Source organism: Myxine glutinosa, chromosome 3 (genome assembly GCF_964187855.1).
Source record: "Myxine glutinosa chromosome 3, kmMyxGlut1.1, whole genome shotgun sequence".
Classification (NCBI taxonomy): domain Eukaryota; kingdom Metazoa; phylum Chordata; class Myxini; order Myxiniformes; family Myxinidae; genus Myxine; species Myxine glutinosa.
In genome coordinates, this window is record NC_136263.1 from 69587550 (window position 1) to 69609420 (window position 21871).

At 44.4% G+C, this 21871-nt stretch overlaps 2 protein-coding genes across 10 annotated transcripts in view; one reads left to right on the forward strand and one right to left on the reverse strand.

Moving 5' to 3' along the window:
• Positions 1 to 21871, reverse strand: part of LOC144891325 (transcription elongation regulator 1-like) — a 573096-nt gene that overhangs the window by 222595 nt on the left and 328630 nt on the right. The gene's annotated exons all lie outside the window — the stretch shown is intronic.
• The window catches only part of LOC137423446 (uncharacterized), a 77278-nt gene that overhangs the window by 19776 nt on the left and 35631 nt on the right, over positions 1 to 21871 (forward strand). The window contains 2 exon segments of the mRNA XM_078773471.1: positions 14880 to 15074; positions 19630 to 19740. Of these exon segments, the coding sequence (XP_078629597.1) occupies positions 14891 to 15074; positions 19630 to 19740 (295 nt within the window). The 5' untranslated portion in view covers positions 14880 to 14890.

Genomic DNA, 21871 nt, shown 5'->3' on the forward strand with positions numbered 1-21871 from the left:
GGTCACGTGGTTATCTTGCCGTGCAAGCATCTCTGCCGTATATCGCTGCTGCTTTGTTTTCGCATGTTGGTTATTTTGGAAAATTTCTTAGTTTTAACCATGGGTCCTAAGAAATTGAGTGCAAGGGCAGTACTGAGAAGAAGAAGAGGATGATGTGCTTGGATATAAAACACGCAATCGTCGAAAAACATGAGCAAGGTGTGCGTGTTGTCGACTTGGCGAGGCAGTACGATCGTAGCAGTACGATCGAAACATTTTGAAAGGGAGGAAGAAACAAACCTCGTTGGACAGGTTTTTATTGAAACGCCCTGCAAGTGAAAGCGAGGAAAGGCAAAAGTCATCTCCTCCACCTCCGCCAGCATCTTCGTCTGATCTTCAAGGTAAATACACTTAATAAAACCAGTTTATTTCTTTACATTGTGGCGGACACGGAAGCTCACTGGCGTGGTGACATCATTCCGCGCACCAAGTGGGCGGGGGCCACGCCGAGGGGTAGGCGTGGCCTCAGGATATACACCGGAGCGCGCAGCCCGGAGCGCGCCAGTGTTACAGTGAGCTCTTGAATAAAGACTCTTACAAATTACCGCGTTGACCGCTTCCTCCTTGTTTACAAGCAGCGCGCGTAACGCCGCTTATTATGTACAGTATATACGAGGTTGTGCTTGTTTATACATTATTTGTTATTTATAAAGTACATTTTTCTTATTTAAAAACACAAAAAAAATTGGTGTGGTTTTTTGGGGGCTGGAATGGATTAATAGCATTTCAATGCCTTTTAATTGGGGAAATTTAATTTGAGAAACGAGCAAATTGAGTTACGAGCTCGGTCACAGAACGAATTAAACTCGTAAGTCAAGGTTTCACTGTATATATATATATATGTATATATATAGTATATATATATATATTTATATATATATATATATATATATATATATATATATATATATATATATATATATATATATATATATATATATATATAGTTACTGATCGCGGTTAAGATGTTATGATGGGCCGAGCGGATGGTCCGACCGCGACCCTAACAGTTATTCCCCGACTAGACCCCCACTCACCCGATTCACCCCAAACTTTGGCCGTATCGCACCGCAGCTGCTCAATAGGGAAAAGACAAAGACGACGGATGTGAAGAAAAGGAATAATAAGACGAAGCAAAGGTTGAAAATACTACTAAATTTATTTAGCTATGTACAGGCTCAAAATAACCAAGGAGAAGGAAAGATAATAAAATAATATACAGAAGCTTTTAGAGACACAGGGAAAATACTAGCTATATACAGACTTAATTAACTACCCAGGACAGAACAAACAGAACAAACTCACGTACACAAGAAGGATGGGATGGCAGGAGAATGAATGCTGGGAAGGAGGAATGGGAAGGTTCAGCTGGGGCAGATGGTTCGGGCTTGATCCCGCACAGTACGTCGGCTGGACCTCGACGGCCACCGATGCCACCGCTATCTGGTCCCCGTGGGGTAACGGGTTGAAGCTGCCTGGTGGAGTCAACGCTGCTTGTGGAGCCAAAGCTGCTTCTCTGGCTCACCTCAGGGCGCGTCTGCCATCTCTGGCGCAACTGCTTGTCATTGACCTTGAACCTTCTCTCTCTCCAAAGCTCATCTGGATCTCCCTTTCGCAGTACCTTGCGCGCGCGCTTTTATAGCGCCTCCGGCGATTAAGCCGCCGGCCTTCAGGACACGCCCATCGGTGTGCTCACCTCAGCCCTGGTTGGTCGCGCGACCCTCTGGCTCCGCCCTTGATGACGACGGGCGGGCACGCCTTCTTCCCCGACCCTGCCTCGTGGTCAATGGCGGCAATTGGAGTGGAGGTATTGGTAATGGCACTCGAGGCCCGCAAAGACGAAAGGGGAATGGAGGTTTTTGGGAATGGGAATGAAGGGAATCTATCTCTTTCACTGGTGCAATGGAGTATTTCTATTAATGGGAGACACAGCCTTATCCTAAAACACAGAATAAGATATAACTATCGAACAGGGATATTCTATGATTGGCTGACGCGTATGCTTGTGGACTAATTATGGAACGCCCTTTGATCTTTACACAGCTCCGGAGGCAGGAGGCACAGAATAACCAATAATAATAATTCACACAATCAAAAAAATATACAGTCCTCATATCCGCAACAATATATATATATATATAATATTGTTACGGACGCGGTTTAGATGTTATGTTTGACCGAAGCGGTTGGTATGACCGCGACCCGAACAGTTATTCCCCGACTAGACCCCGATTCCACCCAGACATTGACCAAATCGCGCTATGCTAAATTAATGATGGAAAGGACACAACGACGGGGATAGATGAAACGACGCAAGGGGTACAGTTCTCAAGACCTCCGGAGGAGGGTATAATTACAGTGGTGGAGAAAAGGGGGTAGATTACACGGTAGTGAGGTAAAGACACAGAAGAGATAGGCACTTAATTACAGTCTTATCTTATCCCAGACAGACCACAGACAAACGGAACAAGGCTGACTTACACATGGATTGATGGCAGGAAGGGACAGGTAGTCGATAGCACAAGGTGCACCTTGGCTCGGGGACAGGATAAAGCACGGTCCAGTCCAGAGATGCGGGGAGGCCTCACAGCGCTCGGAGGGTACGTCTTGCTTGCTCCAAGCTCAGCGCGCATCTTACGTCACCTCCCTCTTCCTGCGCATGCTCAGCGGGGAGTGACACGCCCTCGGCTGGTTGGCTCCGCCCCAGATGGGACCGGTCCGCCGCTTCCATTGGGTGCGGGGGTTACCGGGCTCCGCCCTTGACGAGGAGCTGACAGGGAGCCCCTATTTGGTAACCCCGTCGAGCACATGTTCGATGGCGGCTCGTTGGGAAGGCCTCGTGCCCTCCCAACACCCCTTACCAACCAAACCGGAGTGAGGACGTGCACTCCCTGTGCACGCCGCCGCCGTTGCTGTTGTTGTTGTTGCTGAACCGTGAGGAAGAGCTGCGGGGAGGTATTGGGAGGTCCTAAACTTCCTAACGGTGCCATACAATCACATTCTGGTGCAACGAAGGGTCAGAATTAATGGAAACGAGTCCTTAACTGACATAGACTAAGAATAACTAGCAAGATGTCCTATAGTTGTCTTACATGAGATGCGGTGAACCTGGGCACGACATTTAATGGGGGAAATAGGGGGAGGTCGGGTCTACAGAGTGTTGTTTACAGAAAATGGGACTAGGGAATGGGGGATTGGGGATAGTTGGGAAGTATTGAGGAAATAGGGGAATATTTACAAGCGGATATGGATGGATGCAAATCCCATATCCGCAACTATATATATCCCAGTATACTGACTGTATACAGTATATATATACAGTATATATATATACTGTATACAGTCATGTGAAAAAGTAAGTGCACCCCATGTAAAGTTTTGACTTTTTCAACATACAGCTATTTGATCTTCATTTCAACAATATTGATAGATAAAGGTGATATAATATAACAAATATCATGAAACATTTACATTTTGTAGTCCATTGGATAATGTAAAAAAACATAAATGCAAATTTCGCATGTGGAAAAAGTAAGTACACCCATGGCTCTAATAGGTGGTATTGCCCCCTTTGGCAGAAACAACCTCAAGTAGGCGTTTCTTATAACTGTCTACCAGTCTCTGACATCGACTGGGAGAAATTTTTGCCCACTCCTCCATGCAGAATTCTTTCAGCTGTGTGATGTTTGAGGGGTTTCTTGCATGCACAGCTCGTTTCAAATCCCCCCACAACATCTCAATGGGATTTAGATCCGGGCTTTGACTTGGCCATTCCAGAACCCTCCATTTCTTTCTTTTCAGCCATTCCTTGGTGGATTTACTGGTATGTTTAGGGTCATTGTCATGTTGCAAGGTCCACCTTCGGTTGAGCTTCAACTTTCCGACAGATGGCCTCACATTATCCTCAACCACCCTCTGGTACAATGAAGAATTCATAGTGGATTCTATGATGGTGAGCTGCCCAGGCCCTGATGCAGCAAAGCTGCCCCAAACCATAATATTTCCACCACCATGCTTTGCAGTTGGTATCAGGTTCTTGTGGTCAAATGCTGTCTTTGGTTTTCACCAAACATGTCTTCTGGTACTGTGGACAAATAGCTCTACCTTTGACTCATCTGTCCAGAGCACATTGTTCCAGAAATGCTGGTCTTTGCCTAGGTGTTCGTTGGCAAACTTTAGTCTTGCCCTGATGTTCTTCCTGGACAGCAAAGGTTTCCTCCTGGCACACCTCCCATGTAGATCAAATTTGTGCAGCCTCTTTCTAATCGTAGACTCGTGCACTTTGACATCAACAGTAGCAAGAGCTACCTGTAGGTCCCGTGATGACATTCTGGGGTTCTTAGAGACTTCTTTCAGCATCTTGCGGTCTGCTCTCAGGCTGAACTTGCTGGGGCGGCCTGGCCTGAACAAGTTGGCAGTTGTTTGGAATCTTTTCCACTCGTAGATGATCTTCCGGACAGTCGAATGATTGATTTCAAATTGTTTGGAGATCTTTTTAAATCCCTTCCCAGACTCGTCGGCATGTATACCCTTCTTCCTGAAGGCCTCAGAGAGCTCTTTTGATCTAGGCATGGTGACTCCGCACACGTCAACAACAAAGAGCAAACCAAACGAAATGTCTGAGGTTTAAATGAGACACGTTCCTCCAAGATCCTCTCTAACGATGTTCTAATCATTTGCACCTGAGCTGGTGCACCTGATTCTAATTTTAGGTATTTGAAGTAGTGATAAATGTAGGGGTGTACTTACTTTTTCCACATGCGAAATTTGCATTTATGTTTATTTAAATTATACAATAGACTACAAAATGTAAATGTTTCATGATATTTGTTATATTATATCACCTTTATCTGTCAATATTGTTGAAATGAAGATCAAATAGCTGTATGTTGAAAAAGTCAAAACTTTACATTGGGGTGTACTTACTTTTTCACGTGACTGTACATATAGATATATATATATATATATAGATATACATATGCATATGCAGTATGTGGGCTCAGCTCAGCTTTTCAGATCTACTGAAATCTACATTAAACACGTTCCTAAAATATATGGTCAAACATTGGATGCTCATAATTGGTGGTACAAGATGGCGGTAAACAAGGTCATTATAACTATCTTTGGAGATACTTTCCCAACAACGTAATAGTTCACCTATTTTGAGGTTTCACTTCCCATGATGCTCAGGGTGGAGCTTATTTTTGAACTTTTGAAATACGATCTTCTTACCCTCTCAGTTTGTTCCTATATATGAAATAAAAATTCAGGCAAAATATGAGCACAATTGAACAATATTTAGGGGTAGCTCAATGATGGTAAAGTTTCTGATACCCCAAAGCTGCGGCCGCCCTTTTATTTCGCATACTACTGATAGTTAAAATTGGGTTCTTAATTTATCAACAGAATTAATCTATTAAGTAAATTGACACTCTCCTATCATCATACACACAACATGCAATCATTGTGGTAAAATTAATTACTGGGAACACAGATAAAACCTTTAAAAACTCTGTGCTCCATTAAATAAATAATTACAGTAGTAATATGTACATTGTACATACACAATATCTGTTATAATAAAAGAGTAAAATGTTCGTTGAGCTAGAGTCTGCTCGACAATAAATGCTAAAATGAGATGTAGCGCTGACCTGGGAACGCTTATCACCATAGTATCTAAAAGTAAACACTGTACATAGGTGTATCACAGAACACTATTTGAAAATAAAAACGAAGTTATCACAGGCTTTGCAGAGAATCACAGACACAATGGGTGCATAAACATGGTATAATATTATCACAGATTATAGAAGCATAATCATTGTGGTTCAACTGGTTCATATCTATTATCCAACCAATCATCCGAATCCCATTGTTTTTCTGATAAATTGATAATGCAAATTTTCCATGAATTTATATTCCAGACGTGTTCAGACTTGTTTACTGTTTGGACTCAATGGACTGACTATGCTGACTAAGCAACAGCTGCAACACTGTTGCAGCAGTATGTTTGTGTAATTGCTTGAGGCATTGTGCTCACTGCTCAGTTATTAATAGAACTGTTTGAATTTTCTTGATTCTTAATTTCTTAATGCTATTGTTGCGGGTCGCGGACAAGATGTTATTTTGACCGAGCGGTGGTGTATTACCGCGACCTAACAGTTCCCCCGATTCTTCCTCAACTCACCCGATTCACCCCAAACTTTGGCCGTATCGCACCGCAGCTGCCCAATCTGGAAAACTCTAAAACGACCGAATGCAAAGAGGAAAAGGAATAAGACGAGAAGACGGACAGAAGAGTAATTGGATTTATTATTTACACATATAAGTAGGAAGCAAGCAGTCACGTTTATTTACAACACATAAGACGCAGGTGACACAGTGCAATCTTTAGCTTATACAGACTTAATTACCTACCCAGGACAGAACAAACGGAGACGACTCACACGGGGAATGATGACAGGAATTGGCTGGAAGGAGAGGAAAGTCCACTGGGTCCGGCAGCACGACCCGCACGTTGGGCAGCCGCCGTTCCTTCGCGGCCCTGCTCCGAACTGCCGTCCAGGTCCCTAAGCGGTTGGCGAGCGTTGTTGCTGCTGCTGCTGTAGACGCTGCCGCTCGCGAGCAAGGTGACGAATAGCAGGCTTGGTGCTTCCTTGAATGATCTCTGCTTGTTGGACCTCACAACTCTGCTCTTTCTTGGACCCTCTCTCTTCTCAGCTCATCTGCCTTGGACCTCCTCTCGTCTCAACGGCTTGGACTCCCTCTCGTCTGCCTGTAAAAGCTCATCTGCCTTGGACCTCCTCTCGTCTCAACGGCTTGGACTCCCTCTCGTCTGCCTGTAAAAGCTCATCTCCCTTGGACACGCCCTGCCGTGGGTTATATAAGCCCCGCCCCTCAACCTTTGCGAACCTCCCCGATAGCTCTTCCTCCGCCCTCCCTAGCCAAACCCCTGGCTCATGGTTGGTCGAGTGGGGCTGGCTCACTCCTCCCCTCTATGACGAGGTGGAGACACGCCTTTCTTCTCCGACCCTGCCTCGTGGTCAATGGCGGTTATTGGAGGGGAGGTAATTGCCAATCGACGAAAAGGGGAAATGGAGGTTTTGGGAATGGGAATGAAGGGAATCTATCTCTTTCACTGGTGCAATGGAGTATTTCAATTAATGGGAGACACAGCCTTACCCTAAAACACAGAATAAGATATAACTATCGAACAGGGGTATTCTATTATTGGCTGACGTGTATGCTTGTGGACTAATTATGGGACGCCCTTTTGACCTTTACACAGCTCCGGAGGCAGGAGGCGCAGACTCAAGCAATATTAATAATTCACACAATCAAAAAAATATACAGTCCTCATATCCGCAACACTATGTTCTATTTCTTTCAGATTCATATCTGATTGAAAATGTCATCTGTGGAAAAAGCAACAAGATCTCAAACCAAGTTGTATCTCCTTGGCGACTCTGTGACTGAATTAAGTGGCAGCAAGTTGCCATCATTGCGTATGGCTCTTGGATTCTTCCTACATCACCATCTCGATCTGAAGGAGACCGCAAGACAATCGTCGGATGTTACCATCACGGAAATAGCTAACTTTTGGAAGAAAACTAGAATCCCGATGAGAGTTCATCAAAACTGCCAAACCAAGCTTGAGCAGACATTTGAAAAATGGCATCTTCTGAAAAAGAACAAAGCGCGAACGTCACCAACTCAACTCGCGAGAGAGTTGGCTTTTGTTTCCAGGCTTGAAGACCTTTTTGATGTCGCTCACGCTGATGCTCTGACCAATACGTCAGTATTACAAGAAGACAAGGATTTCTTGTTAGCCCAGCAAGAAAAGGGAAGAAGGGGGTCGCTGGCTGGAGTAGATGTAAAGCTTGCTGCGAAGGAGAAAACGGCATCCAAAAGAGAGGAGGAAATGCTTGCCAGGCGACAGCGAATGGAGCAAATGAAACAGTTAGCAGGTTCTACAGCTGAACTGATTTCATCTGGTTCTGAATCTGAAAACAGCTCAGCAGAAGATAGTGAAAAGATGGAAACTGGGGACAATGCAAGTGAGGGAGCTGCTGGAGGCATCACATTTCAGACACGAAAAAGAAAGAGGGGGCAAAAAACTGTCGTTACTGAATAACTTGCAGCCGCTCTCGATCGCACAAAAGTGTCAGACCGCAAAGCCGTTTTTGTTATAGCAGAAACTGCCAAAAGCTTGGGACAGAACATTGATGAACTTGCTCTAAACAGCGACTCAATTCGCCGACAAAGAGTACAACACCGAGTCCAGAGATCTGCAAATATAAAGGCGGAGTTTCAGGGTAACGTTCCCCTTGTTGTTCACTGAGACGGCAAACTGATCCTTGATCTAATTGGAAAAGAGAAGGTTGATCGCCTGCCAGTATTGGTTTCAGGGAAAGGAGTTTCTCAGCTACTCACAGTTGCCAAGCTTCCATCTGGAACAGGCGAGGCTCAGGCTGCTGCTGTCTTTGGAGCCATTGAAGACTGGGGCGTAGCCGACAGCATCCGAGCTATGTGTTTTGACACGACCAGCTCAAACACTGGTCGGATCGCTGGTGCCTGTGTCCTCCTAGAGCAGAAGCTTGAGAAGGAGCTCTTGTCACTAGCTTGCAGGCATCACATTATGGAATTGATAATTGGTGCAGTGTTCCAAGTGTGTATGGGATTGGGAGCCAAATCTTCTCCCGAGGTTCCACTCTTCAAACGCTTCCAGGAATACTGGGGATTCATAGACACGGCCAAGTATGAACCAGGGATTGCAGCTGATGATGTGGCAAGTCCAGTGGAAGACATAAAGCAAGGCACTATCGATTATGCCAACAAGCATCTTGAACAGAGTCGGCCGAGAGATGATTATAAATAATTCTTGGAACTTGTGATTGTCTTTCTCGGTGCTGCTCCTGCCAGAGGAGTGTGATTCATGTCACCCGGAGCAATGCACCACGCCCGCTGGATGTCCAAAGTAATATACTGTCTCAAGATCTGGATGTTCAAGGCTCAATTCAAACTGACTCCTGCAGAAAAGAGAGGATTACGTGATGTGTGTGTATTCACAGTACGTGTCTACCTGACAGCCTGGATCTCTGCACCTCAAGCATCAGGTGCTCCTTACAGTGACCTGCTGCTGCTGAAGTCACTGCTTGAATACTCATCAATCCATCCAGCCATCTCAAAGTCAACATCACGCAAGTTTTCCAATCACGTGTGGTACTTGTCACAGGAACTTGTTAGCTTGGCTTTCTTCGACAGTCGGGTCAGTTCGGCAACCAAGAGACTGATGGTGAGTGCCATGAAGAATGAAAAAGACCAAGATCAGGATCATTCCAAGCGAATCACTGTTGCTCTTGATTCATTCAAGGACAAGAACTTGGAAGATTTCGTCACAGCAAGGTCAATGAAACTTCTGCGAATGATGGAACTTCCAGATGGATTTCTCGCGGTTGATCCGGACTTGTGGGATGACAGAGACGACTACAAGCAGGCTGCAGAAACAGTCAACTCTCTAAAAGTTGTCAATGACTATGCTGAACGTGGAGTGGCACTCATTCAGGAGTACAGTGGGTTGATAACCCGCGATGAAACTCAGCTGCAATTCCTGCTGCAAGTTGTCGAGGACCATCGCAGAATGTACCCTGATAGCAGAAAACATACACTGTCCGAGATGCCATGAAAATAATAACTTTGGGGTTTGCTGGACATTGTCAGACTGATACTATGAACTCTGTCAGAAACTGAACAAAGAATTCACTATTAACGTGTTCAAAAATAAATACTGTGTTCAAGTGTGTTGTTTAAAATAAATTAAGATATAGTCTGATATACTCGTAATTCGTTGAATTTTTATAATTTTCATAATCTTTGCGGCCCTTGAGCTACCCCTAAACATAATAATCTAGTGCTCAAACTTTTTATACAGTGTTTCTATATTATATGGAACAGATTAAGGGGGTACGACTTTCAAAAATAAAAATTTAGTTTTTTAAATCTTTTAAAGCTCCACCGTAATTGATGCTGTGTGCAGGCGCCATATTGGTTGGCAAGCTAAACAAGCGAGAAATGGCAAACGAGGCCAAATAATATGCGTAACCTTCCATTGCAGTGTCAGAATAACGAGGTAAACCTGTTGGATTGTAGAGTTACTGATGCTATCGTTTCCAAGGAAGTGAAATGTATAACCTAAATGTACGTGGCATTATGGGATATCTCTAAAAGTCCTCGATAAACGCAATTGGACAACTTCCTTGGGGATCACCACAAAGAAGTAACCCCCATGTGCAGTACTTTCTTCACACTTTTTTTTTTTTTTTTTTGTATACGGAGTCGAGGCTCATGTAAGAGCTCAAACGTTTGGGTCTTGCTATCTGCCACGACATTTCCAGGCTGGCCTCCAAAGCCAGTCCCCGACTGGGCATTCTCCGTCGTGTGAAGTCCTTCTTTGGCACTACTGAACTCCTCTTCACCTACAAGGTCTTCATTTGCAGCTTGATGGCGCACTGCTCAACCCTCTGGGCTCGTGCGCTGGCCTCACACCAAGTTCGGATTCACGCTGTGGAGACCAAGGCTTTTGGGATCATTGGTATCTCCCACGATGAAGCTGAGTCTGTGGGTCTGTTGCTCTCTCACCACAGGCAGGTCAGTGGCCTTTCTATCTTCTACCAACTCCTCTTTGGTCTCGCCCTCCCCTGTTATGTCTGTGCTCTGTTGTCCCCCCCCCCAAACCCCCCCAATATTTCTGCAGGACGCACAAGGTCTGCCAGCAACACCATTCTGGTGAAACTTCCAAAATCAAGACTCACTCTTCATCTTCTCTCTTTCATTCCTCTTTTTCCCACCTCTGGAACAAACTCCCACATGCTCTTCAATTCCACTTCTCCCTCCAGGTCTCTAAAAGAGCTGTTCACCACCATCTCATGTCTTCCCCCATCCATGATCTTTCTTGGGAAAACCACATTTCCAAGCTGGCCTCCAAAGCCAGTCGCCGACTGGGCATCCTCCGTCGTGCGAAGTCCTTCCTCGGCACACCTGAGCTCCTCACCACATACAAGGCTTTCATCCGCAGCTCAATGGAATACTGTTCTCCCCTATGGGCCGGTGCTCCTGCCTCACACCTAGCTCGGCTTCACGCAGTTGAAACCAAAGCTTTCAGAATTATTGGAATCTCCCGCGATGAAGCTATCTCTGAGGGCCTTTCACTCACTCACCGCAGGCAGGTCGGTGGTCTTTCTGTCTTCTACCGACTCCTCTCCGGCCTTGCACCCCCAGCTCTCTCTGTGCTCTGTCCCCCAAATATTCCTACAGGTCGCACAAGATCTGCCAGCAACCCTCTGATGGTTAAACTGCCGAAATCTCGGCTCTCTGCTCACCTTCACTCTTTCATTCCTCTTTTCTCCCGCCTCTGGAACAAACTCCCTCACTCCCTTCAATCCCACTCCTCCCTCCAGGTCTTTAAAACAGCTGTTCACCACCATCTCTTATCTTCCCCCATCCAAAACCTTGATCTTTTCTACCCCCGCTAATTCACCCCAGATCCACCTTGTTTGAAATTCCAACTTCTTTCCTGGAAGTCCTGGCAGTGTCCATATGTTTTATACCTCTCCCACCGCCCCCTTCCCTTGCCCCCCCCCCCCCAAAGCCCTCGCCCTCTCAGATCTCTCGATGTCTCCATGTCTCTCGGTCCCTGCTCTCAAATGTTGTGTTTGTTTCCTTCCCCCTCTCTCCCCATCTTGTCTACCGCTCCCGATGTTATATGTTTTATGTGTCGGTTTGTCTTTCTGTGTGATTAATGTTCGCTCTTTCACGAGCCTCGATCTTGTATACAAAAAAAAAAAAAAAAAAAAAAAAAAAATCCAAAACTTGACGTTGTCTACCCCCGTTAATCCACCCCAAACTCACCTTCAAATTCCATGTGTTCTTTCCTGAAAGCCCCTGTAGTGTCCATCTTGTTTATCCCGTATGCCCTGCCCAAGCCCTCTCTTTTCCACAGGTCTCCTGATGTCCTGTTCTCTACTCTTGTTGTGCTTCCCTCTCTCACCCCTCTTGTCTCCTGTTCCCTTTGTTATATGTTCTGTGTGTTAGCTCTCATATGAGCCTCGACTTGGTGTACAAAAAAAAACGAAGAACTTGCTTTGGAAAAGGAAGAAAATGGTTGTTAATGGGAGGATGCCGGACTGGGAAGTTTTAAGATCACAAGGACTCAAAGGTCACAAGGACTCGGACCACTGTTGTTTGCAATTTATCGCTCTGGTACCCACAGACGCAAAAGTACTTGTGCGTCATGGGCTATTCACTATTGTGTATACATCTGAGGGGTGTTTGGGTTTGTGTCAGAAAGGTGCTGTAATTTGAGTTTCTGGGTACGAGCTTTGACCTTGAACTTCGGAGCCACCCATTGCAAAGGGATGTTGGCAGTGCCCTTTGGCAATTGCCCTGGAAAAAAATATAGAGATGGATCGTTTGCTGCATGGACATTGTCGCTGAAACAGCTTTGACTTGTGAGGTCTCCTTTGCAACGAAAAGACCTGCCACAGGGGCAAGGATAGTTAACGTTTCCAGCCGCTTGGTTAGCTATGCTCTCATTTTCGCGATGACGCTGTTTCACAGTCCTATTTCCACCAGTGCGTGATGGAAGCCACATCACTTTCCTGTGAAAGCTTACTCCATCTACCGTTAATCCCAATGACATGTAAATCAGATGCAATGTCATTTTGCCATCTCCTTTTTGTCCCATAGCTCGGCTCTTCTTCTCCAGTTCATCAAACACCTGTATTGGCATCTGCTGTGGCCCATGCAGCCAAGTTGACCAAGCCAACATAGATGTGTTTCTTCCACTGATGGTACTTGGTCACTCCAAGGATGGTCCTAATGCAACGATTATGGAAAGGTTTCAGATGCCTCACATATTCTGCTTTGATAGTCTTTGCCAATTCTCATTGCCATAAACCAGAAGTGTTAAGACCCCATCACAACAAACTGCCCGCTTGGTTGCTATGGACAGATTGCGATTCTGACAAATGGGCTTTTCAAACATCCAAAGGCTCTTGCAGCTTTAACAATGTGCCGCATCACTTCCTTTCTCGGCGCACTGCAATTTGTGATGTTTCTTCCAAGGTATGTGAAATCCTCGACTACTTCTATTGAGCCACCTTCTAGCTACGCTTGTGTGTCACCTTCTGTATGTATGTTATCCTACAACAAACCCTTGGTTATACAGATGTATGAAGGAGTTGTTGAGGTCTGAGGGGTATTTGCAGGCAAATGTGAAAAACCCCACAATGTATCCCCCCCTTTTGGCCAACTCCTGCTCTGTGGGGAAAAATGGCATCTAAAGGTGGTTCTTTTTTCCCATTTGTCTGTTGCTGAACATTTTGAATTTTGGGATTTGGTGATTCTTCTTGCTCTTTCCTGTGCAAATATGCTCATTGAATTTCCATAGAAACATCTTTCAACATCGACATGTAATACCGTCGGACCCCGACATTCGCGGGTTCCACATATTCGCTGTTGATAAATTGTGACCTGCTTCTACATTCACTGCCCTGTGTCCCACATGTTCATGGTTTTTCACAGGCGAAAATTATTTTTTCCACAAGCAGCAAGCATGACCGGCTTCTACATTCCCAGCCCTGCGCTTTGCGTTTTCATGACTTTAAGCAACCACATCAAAATATTTTAGCTGCGTTATAAGTGAGCTTTGCGGGATATTCCACCTTTCACACAGTAAACATTGCTTCACGGGATATATTGGCATGCACACTTTGAACATTGCTTCGTGGGATATCCCACCATTCACACTGTGAACATAGCATTGTGGGATATCCCACCATTCACACTGTGAACATTGTTTTGCAGGATATCCCACCATTCACACTGTGAACATTGTTTTTCAGGATATCCCACCATTCACACTGTGAACATAGCTGCACGGGATATCCCACCATTCACACTGTGAACAGCTTCGCGGGATATCCCACCATTCACACTGTGAACATTGTTTTGCAGGATATCCCACCATTCACACTGTGAACAGCTGCATGGGATATCCCACCATTCACACTGATAACAGCTTCGTGGGATATCCCACCATCCACACTGTGAACAGCTTCGTGGGATATCCCACCATTCACACTGTGAACAGCTTCGAGGGATATCCCACCAGCTGCGTAACACATCATCCCTCACAGTTACTGCAGAGAATGAAAACAGTCCACCACATCTATTACTGCAATGAGCTGTCTCCCTTTTTCCCCACTGAAAAAATGCTCTGACATTTGCAGATTTCCCTCCACATTCGTGTGATTTTCATCGACATTCATGGGATTTGCCTCGACATTTGTGGGATTTGCCTTGACATTTGTGGGATTTGCCTCAACATTCACGGGATTTGCCTCATCATTCACGGGATTTGCCTTGACATTCATGGGATTTGCCTTGAGATTCGCAGGATTTGCTTTGACATTCACGGATTTTTTGCGAATTGAGAACTGCTGGGAACCTAGCCCCCCTTTTCCCATTGGAACAATGCCCCCAAATGTCCGACTATTGCGGCATTTTCCAGGAACATATCCCGCATGATTTTTTTTTTGAGGGGGTGGTCTGAATGTACATTTACAATGTTGTCTTAAGAACCTGCAACATGTACAATTTATTTTTTGGGATGTCAGAGTGTGCATGTGTATGTCATGAAAGTTTAAAGTGCTGTAACTAATTTAAGCAGAGTATAAGGCCTCAACTACAGAGGCACTTCACATGCAGGTACTGTGTGGTATCAAGGCACTCACAGAGAAGCAAACATCAGGAAGAGTGGTATGTGTGTTGCTTCTCTAAAGGTTCACGCACCATGTATCCTCAAGTCGGTTGTTGGAAGGATTCCTGTCATGTGCAGCTGGAATCGGAAAAGCCAACTGTGCTTGGGTGTGGAACGAAGGTTGAGGAGCTGGAAGGGCTTTCTGAGATTCTAAAGATAAAAATAGAGGATGTGAACTCGTTTGGCATGGAAGAGGAGCAAAGCGACCAGCCAAAAGGTGAGTTGCGTTGCACTTTTGATGGGATCTGTGTTTGTTTAGTGCCCTTTTTTATGTACTTGATAGAGGCTCATGGAAGACCAAAAGCAGAATGGAAAGGAATAAAATGGAAAGAGGAAACCACAACAACAGCAGAGTATAAGTGAGAATGAGATGAAGGGGAGTAGAGAAGGACACATGGGGGTGAACAAACTGCACACAAGTTGAATGAAACACAAGAGGAAGAGGAAGAAGTGGGGTTGAAACACAAAAGTAACAAACAACAAAAAGAGGGGAGCTGAGAAAGGGAGTGAGGTGAAAAGGAAAGAGAAAAGAGGTGAAAGAGGACGATGTGAAAAAGAAAGAGGTGAGAAAAAGAATGAGGTGTAAAGAGGTGAGGTGAGAGGGGGGGAAATCACAATGACCTGGCAAAATGGAGTGCTTTGGAATGGGGTCACTTGGGGTGGTAAAGATCATGATTGGATGGAGAATGATCTGAGATGGTGATGAATAGCTGTCTTGAAGACTTGGAGGGAAGAATGAGATGGATGAAAATGTGGAAGTTGTTTCCACAGGTGGTAAAAATGAATAATGAGAGAGTGGACGTGAACAGTTTTCCTCGATTTTGGGAGTGTTGAAGAATTCACAATACGGTTCGAATAATAAATTTATTAATACAGAGTTGATACATTAATCATGCATGCATGGAGAAGCAGTAACAAATACTGAACACAGCATGAAGCTCTCATCTTCCCAAGTGGCATGGTTCTGGCTTGGCTTTATATACACAATTGAACGTGGGTGGGGGCCATTGATAAGGAACAGTTGTGGGGCTTTACTCGAGGTCCAATCAGATAACAATGAGTCACACAAAGGTAAGCATACTCAAATAATAAAGTTTGAATAGCCAGGGAAGTTAATTACTTGAAGGAGTGGGGGGAGAGATGGGTAACACCGAGCTCAGATAGAGAGAACAAAAACACAAGTCAAAGTGGAATGTTACAAAACACAGATGACAAGCAAAAGCAGATATAGATAATTCTGCAGCTTGGCCTGTAGCACAATAATTCAGTCGCTAAGTGTCCTGAGAAAGTTGGTGGAGTAACCTTTTTGGCTGAACTGGTGATCCAGGTGGCTGGCTGAGCAGCAAAGAGGGAGGGGTGAACCAGGACTCGCACATTATTTAAGGTCATAAAACAAGAATACTGTCTAACAAGAGAAACCAGAGGTACAGTTTTAACCAAGCTCAGTAAAATACATGCCTTTAGCTTCACAAGTACAATTAAACAAATTGTAATTCATTATTAAACTCATCCATCCATAAATGGCAATCCACTATTAAGCATTCATTAATATATAATATTATTTAAGCAAACAATACACATATAGCAGCTATTTAGAGTATATATTTAAACAAGCATTCTGAGTATTGCACTGCAATACATGTCCCCTACCAAAGTTCAAAGTGCCATAACTTTGTCAAAAATGATCGAATATGCAAATTTATGCACGGTTGATGCTGGTTTTCAAACTTGATCTGAGGTATGCTGAGACACGTGTGTCACGCCTCGCCTCGTTGATAAGCCCGCAAGGTCGCTCCGTGGAGCGGCCTGCACGTATTGCATTGTGTGAATTATATAATTACCAACTCGCGGTCTGAGGTACTAGCGATTCAAGAGATATCCATTTTTAAAATATTTTCGTTTAATTAACGATATCTGCCAAACCACATGCCCTATCGCAAATTACAAAAGGACATTTTAGTAGACTGACATGCTGAACAGATTTGTGAAGTTTCCCCTCGATTGGATCAAAAATGAGGGAGGGGCTCGGTTTTAAAGGTTCATGCTTAAAAACGTCATAACTCTGAAACCATCAGTAATTTATTATATTTTTCGGTTCACGATCAATGATCGATGTGTATAATATATATGTTGCTCGGCTCGGCTCCGCCCCACCGGAAAGCGCGTGCTGTGTCGCGCTGTTGACGTTCGCGAGACGAGGCTGAGGACGCGCAGTGCGGCTTGAGGAGAACTCGAGAATTAATGAGATATCCATTTTTTAAAATATTTTCGTTTAATTAACGATATCTGCCAAACCACGTGCCCTATCGCAAATTCCAAAAGGACATTTTAGTGCTCAACAGATCTGTGAAGTTTCCCCTCGATTGGATCAAAAATGAGGGAGGAGCTCAGTTTTAAAGGTTCATGCTTAAAAACGTCATAACTCTGAAACCATGTGACGCATGACGTCATGCTCGCTGACTTTTTTGTTTGTCATGAGTATGCGATTCTGCCTGCAAAGTTTGGCCTCGATCTGTTCAGCCGTTGCAGAGAAAAAGGGGTTTTCGTGTTTTCACGAAAAACAATATGGCGGCCGAACCACATGACCTGTGACGTCATAATTACCATTAAAATATTCTACAGACCGAGTCCATCATATGGTGAAAATTTTATCTCAATCGGTCCTATTATTGCAGAGAAATTGGTTTTTAAAGGAAATTAAAACTTAAAATGGCACTGAGTTAAGGATCATCAGAATTATCAGAATTCCCAAAGTTCAAAGTGCCATAACTTTGTCAAAAATGATCGAAACGTCGTGAAGTTCGAACTTGATCTGTAGCTTATCATGAGGAAACCATGTGCCAAGTTTGAAATCATTAGCATTAAGCGTTTAGAAAAAAAGTCCGGAAAACCGTTCTTTGCGTGACGGACTGACAGACGGAGGGACGGCGTGCAAACCTATAGTCCCCTCCGGTGTACACCGGTAGGGGACTAATAAGCATTGTATCTGTTTTTTTTTTGTTTTTTTTGTATACAAGGTCGAGGCTCGTGAAACAGCTAACATTAATCACACAAAAAGTCAAACCGACACATAAAACATGTCATAAGGGGAGTGGTAGACAAGATGGGGAGAGAGGGAGAAGGACACAAACACAACATTTGAGAGCAGGGACATCGAGAGATCTGTGGGGGAGAGAGGGCTTGTGGGGGGGGGGAGGGAGAGGGCTTGGGGGGGGGGGGAGGAGAGGTATAAAACACATGGACACTGCAAGGACTTCCAGGAAAGAAGTTGGAATTTTAAAAAAGTGGATCTGGGGTGAATTAACGGGGGTAGAAAAGATAAATGTTTTGGCTGGGGGAAGATAAGAGATGGTGGTGAACAGCTGTTTTAACGACCTGGAGGGAGGAGTGTGATTGAAGAGAGTGGGGGAGTTTGTTCCAGAGGTGGGAGAAAAGAGGAATGAAAGAGTGAAGGTGAGCAGAGAGTCTTGATTTTGGCAGTTTAACCATAAGAGGGTTGCTGGTAAATATATATGTATTTACTAGTTAATTGCAATAAATTTAAGTGCACTCAATTTACTTCCACAGGAGTTTCACCAGAAGGGGGTTGCTGATGGGTTGTTCCCTGCAGAACTGCAGAAACCTAGGGGAGGGGGAAGGGCAAAACATGGAAAGAGCAGACCAGAAAGGAGACAGGATAAGAAAGAGATACCACTAATCTGTCTGTGAAGTGAATGTGATAGGCCCATTGACAGCTTCATCACAAGAGATTCCATCTGGCTTGAGGCCTTGGGTTCCACAGCATCCTGCTGTGAGGTCTGAGGCAGGGGTATCAGCCCATTGGGGAGAGCAGCATTCCATCAAGCTTTCGATAAAGGCCTTGTTGCTGTATAATAGTTCAGTTGGCAAAGGAAGGCTAAGCACAATGGAGGATGCCTACTCTGGCTTTGGAGGCCCACTCAAAAATGTGGTTCCCCAAGAAAGATCATAGCTGAGGGTGAGATACAAAAGTTTCAGTGAATTAACTTCTTTATGAGGGTTGTTAAGAAAGGAGGTGGGAGGGATTGCCAGATGGTCCTTTTGAACAGAGAGAGTGAGATTTGTCAGAATGGAAAGACATATTCCAAGTGTTTGATCTGCTTGTGATTCTATCAACGTCTGAAGAGAGGGCAGAGGTTGTTGCGTGTCTCTTTGAAGAATGAGGGATGTCACAGCAAAGGGTGGCGTCATCAGCAAAGAAATGAAGAGGATTTTCCAAAGAGTCAGAGACATTGTTGATGAAGAATAGGACTGGGCCCAGCACACTGCATTGTGTCAATCCAACATTGACATTGAGAGGAGATGAAATGATTTCGTTGAGAAGCACGTGTTTGCTACGAGAGTAGAGGAAGTCAGTAAGCCATGTGTGGAGGTGGCCTTGGATGCCATACGCAGAGAGTTTGGTGTATCGTAAGTGATAGCTTAGATGGAACGCTGTTCTGTGGAGGAACTCAGGTCCGTCAATGTTCGTTTCGTTTGCAGCACTTGGCTCTTGGTTTGCAGCATTTTTGAAAGTCCGCATTATCTGCTGATGCTGGTGAAAGCAGGAATTTTAAAAAAAATTGAGACAAAAAAAAAATCAACCAGTCACATGTTGGATCGCAATTGTATGTGATTTGAAATAAAAGCAGGTTGGGGAGAGAACCTTCCCTATTTTATTTTAATGTAGTATTTATTTATTTATTTTAAGAGTGTGGATGCAGCTATGTGTTTGACACAAAACTGCCTGCATGTAATAAAAGTTACTTTTCCAGATTTATTTGTGAAAGTGGAAGTGAAAGCTGAGCACGACATTGATGTCCACCTGAATCGACTGGAGCCAAATGATGCTGAAGCTTCTTTCTTCAAGAACCATCCCCATGAAGGTTTCTGTCAATGTCTTTACATTTCTATTTGAACAGTTCAATAATAAACTGGTTTGAAGGGAAAACCCCTAAGTTATGATTTAATTGCTTTGAGAAATAACCACGATGGTAGATCAATTTCTCAAACATAAATTATTCCCTTCATCGTTCGGCAAGATATTTTAACCAAAAACAATATAACCTTGTTGTATCCTGTTATCCTTAATTTGTACTATCAATTATGATTGAGGTTTTATTGCACTTGCTTTATTTATTTACCCCTTGCTTTATTTTACATGTTTATATATGATTTTGGCTAGTGGAAAAGTGAGGTTACGAAGAGAAAAAAGGCAACAAATTGATGGTAGGGCAGTGAGGCCACAGATGCACCCAATCAAGCAAGGAGGAACAGGAAGAGGAGAGAGAAGAAGGGTAGGAAACAGTCAACTGATAATAATAGTGTTGTGTTCGGTTGTGGTTCATGGGTCCAGATAATGTTTTAGGTGGGGAAGTGGATGGCATGAGATCATGGTGAACTTTGAAGCTTAGGCGGGAAGAGTACAATTCAACCATGTCCAAAAATTGGGGGCTCGTCTGGGATCGAATTCCCTAACATTCCCAAAATTCCCAAATTTGGAATTTTCTAACATTCCCAAATTTTTCTAAAAATTTGAAACGTTTTGTGTGAAGGTTAACAGGTGCTAACTAATAGTCACCATGGTGTTTGACACAGAAAAGTTTGCGATGTCCCCTAACTAGGCACAGTTCCAGGCGTTAAAAAGATCGGAACTCATGATATTGGCCAAATATTGTAACTTGGAGGTCCGAGTTAGTATGAAGAAAGCAGAGATGCAGACATTGGTGGTAGAATCTCTAGTGGGACAAGGAACATGGGAAGAGGTAGCCTTGGATTGGTTACCCGAGGAAAAAGGAAATGTGGAGCTCCGGAAAATGGAGATACAACTGCAGAGCCAGGAAAGGTTAAAAGAGTTGGAATGGAAAGCCGAGGAAAGAGCAGAGGAAAGGAGAGCCGAAAAGGAAAGGGCAGAACGGGAACGAGAACTCGAGGAGAGAAGAGCAGAGGAAAGGAAAGCAGAAAAGGAAAGAGCAGAACAGGAACGAGAACTTGAGGAGAGAAGAGCAGAGGAAAGGAGAGCTGAAGAGGAAAGAAGAGCAGAGGAAAGAGCAGAGGAAAGGAGAGCCGAAAGGGAGTTAAAGGAACGGGACATGGATTAGCAGAGGGAACTTAAACTCAAGGAGCTGGAATTACTGGGAGAACAGAGAGAAGTAGTATCCATGCCGGCTAGTTCGACAACTAGTCAGAACTCTTGGGATGTTGGTAGGCATGTGAGGCTGGTTCCACCCTTCAATGAAAAGGAGGTAGCCAAGATTTGTTTACACTTTGAGAAGGTGGCTCAAATGTTAATGTCCTGTGGGGTCCTGGGCTATGTTAGTGCAAAGTGTTCTGGTGGGTAAAGCTCAAGATATCTATTTGGCTTTACCGAATGACCAATGTGCAGATTATGAGATAGTGAAGAAAGCCATTCTCAAAGCCTATGAATTGGTCCCTGAAGCTTACCGACAAAAAAATCAGGAATGCCAGGAAGAGGGAGAGTGAGACCCATGTGGAGTTTTCCAGAATGAAGGAAACTATGTTTGATAGGTGGTGTGACTCGAAGGAGATTGGGAAAGACTTCAACCTTTTACGACAATTGATCTTGGTGGAGGAATTCAAACAGTGTGTCCACGTGGACATTAAAGTGCATCTGCATGAAAAAAAGGTACCGGAGTTGTATGAGGCAGCAACAGTGGCAGATGACTATGCCTTGACACACAGGATGGGGTTCCACAAACCTAACTTCCCGCCTAGAGTTAGCCAGGGGAGTTATGGTAAATCGGGATCGGAGAACAAATTTTCATGGAGGCGGCCGAGAGAGGACTATGGGGACAAATCTGATACCGCGACTTTTAGGGATCAGAAGACTGCAGTTCCAAGGCATATCTATCTTCCGGGGGGCCCGAGGCAGACCACGAGTTTTTCCTCCGGGCCGACTTGCGCTTTTTGCAAGAAACCTGGGCATTTGATGTCCCAATGTTACGCCCTGAAAAGGAAAAATCAGGAGCGGAGTCAGACTAGTGCAACTCCGAATGC